Below are 1,208 nucleotides of genomic sequence, written 5' to 3' on the forward strand. Positions count from 1 at the left end.
ATATATGTAATAAAAAGGCGTAACGGCACCACAGATTACTGACGTATCATGAAGAAACAGCAGTATCTTCAACTTTCTTGAGAAAAAGGCTATTTAAAGGGACAACAAACACCCATCATGTCTAAAAATATATTAGCTGCATCATAAATCCATAGCAATGTCAGTGTATTCCTTATGCATTTTTGACACTTTCTTCCCACAGAAGGCAGCTACTAACACTGGAACACTTAAAAAGTTCTCTCTTCTGGTTTCCTCTCTCAGGCAATGAAAACATCTACACAGCTCTGGATTTCACTGTTTCCTTTTTCTTCGTACCAAAGTGAGTTAAACAAGGAGCAGCTAGGATTTAAACTAAGTTTTTACTCAAGGACAAGTGTAAGAAGAGCGAAGGTATACAGAAAATAAATATATTCCAAGGTCCTGTTCTTCCCCTTTTTATAAGGAACTTACACAGAATATTTCACTTAGAGATAAACCAAAATTTAAGCTTACAAAGTAAGTTAGTATCTCCGTAAACAACTCTGAAAGATGAAGGTATACATTAACAACACATTTTGTGTGTGACAGGACTATGAAAAACAAAGCAGCTTAGCCCATGCTAACTTAAAGAATGGTTTTGCTTTTAAATAATTACCAGAAAAAAGAAACACCCAAAACAATCTAGCCACAAGGTACACTGCACTAATTTTAAACACAAAACACCAGAAATATTTTTATTCTCAGGTCTGCTGCCTCTCTAATATGTGCTTGTATTTGTCTGATCTTTCAAAATTTAATTTTTTTTTACTGCAGTTCAGTTTCACCTATTACCAAAGAAAATGGAGTTCTGAAATGTTTTAATTACTTTCCCTGAATAGAAAACCTTTAGAATGTAAAAAATCATAAAGACATTATTTTAGTTAACAGAAATCAGAATAACAGTAGTGCATTTTCACACATACCTTGACATCGGTAGAATAGTCCTCTCTTCGTGGTAATCACTGTCACATTCATTTATATACTCTCTTAAAACAGTCAACACTCTCACCATTCGTATTGCTTCTTGTCTTGCACAATTGATACTGTCTTTATCTCCATCCAACACACATAATGTATCATACGAGGCTTTTAGACGATCAAAGCAGGACTGAATGAAGTCTTCATGAATCACTACCTAATGACATTAAAAATTGGCACAATTAGAATAAATATTAAAAACATCTTTTCAG

The 1,208-nt window shown here is 33.6% G+C and overlaps 1 protein-coding gene across 1 annotated transcript in view; it reads right to left on the minus strand.

Annotated features, from left to right (window-relative positions):
- Positions 1 to 941: 941 nt before the first annotated feature.
- Positions 942 to 1,208, minus strand: part of LOC104546299 (probable ubiquitin carboxyl-terminal hydrolase FAF-X) — a gene marked incomplete at its 3' end in the record, with an annotated part of 33,363 nt that continues 33,096 nt past the window's right edge. Inside the window, exon 17 of the mRNA XM_010191659.1 lies at positions 942 to 1,153. Within this exon, the coding sequence (XP_010189961.1) occupies positions 942 to 1,153 (212 nt within the window). The remainder of the gene's footprint in view (positions 1,154 to 1,208) is intronic.

This window comes from Mesitornis unicolor, unplaced genomic scaffold (assembly GCF_000695765.1).
Source record: "Mesitornis unicolor isolate BGI_N332 unplaced genomic scaffold, ASM69576v1 scaffold48389, whole genome shotgun sequence".
NCBI lineage: Eukaryota > Metazoa > Chordata > Aves > Mesitornithiformes > Mesitornithidae > Mesitornis > Mesitornis unicolor.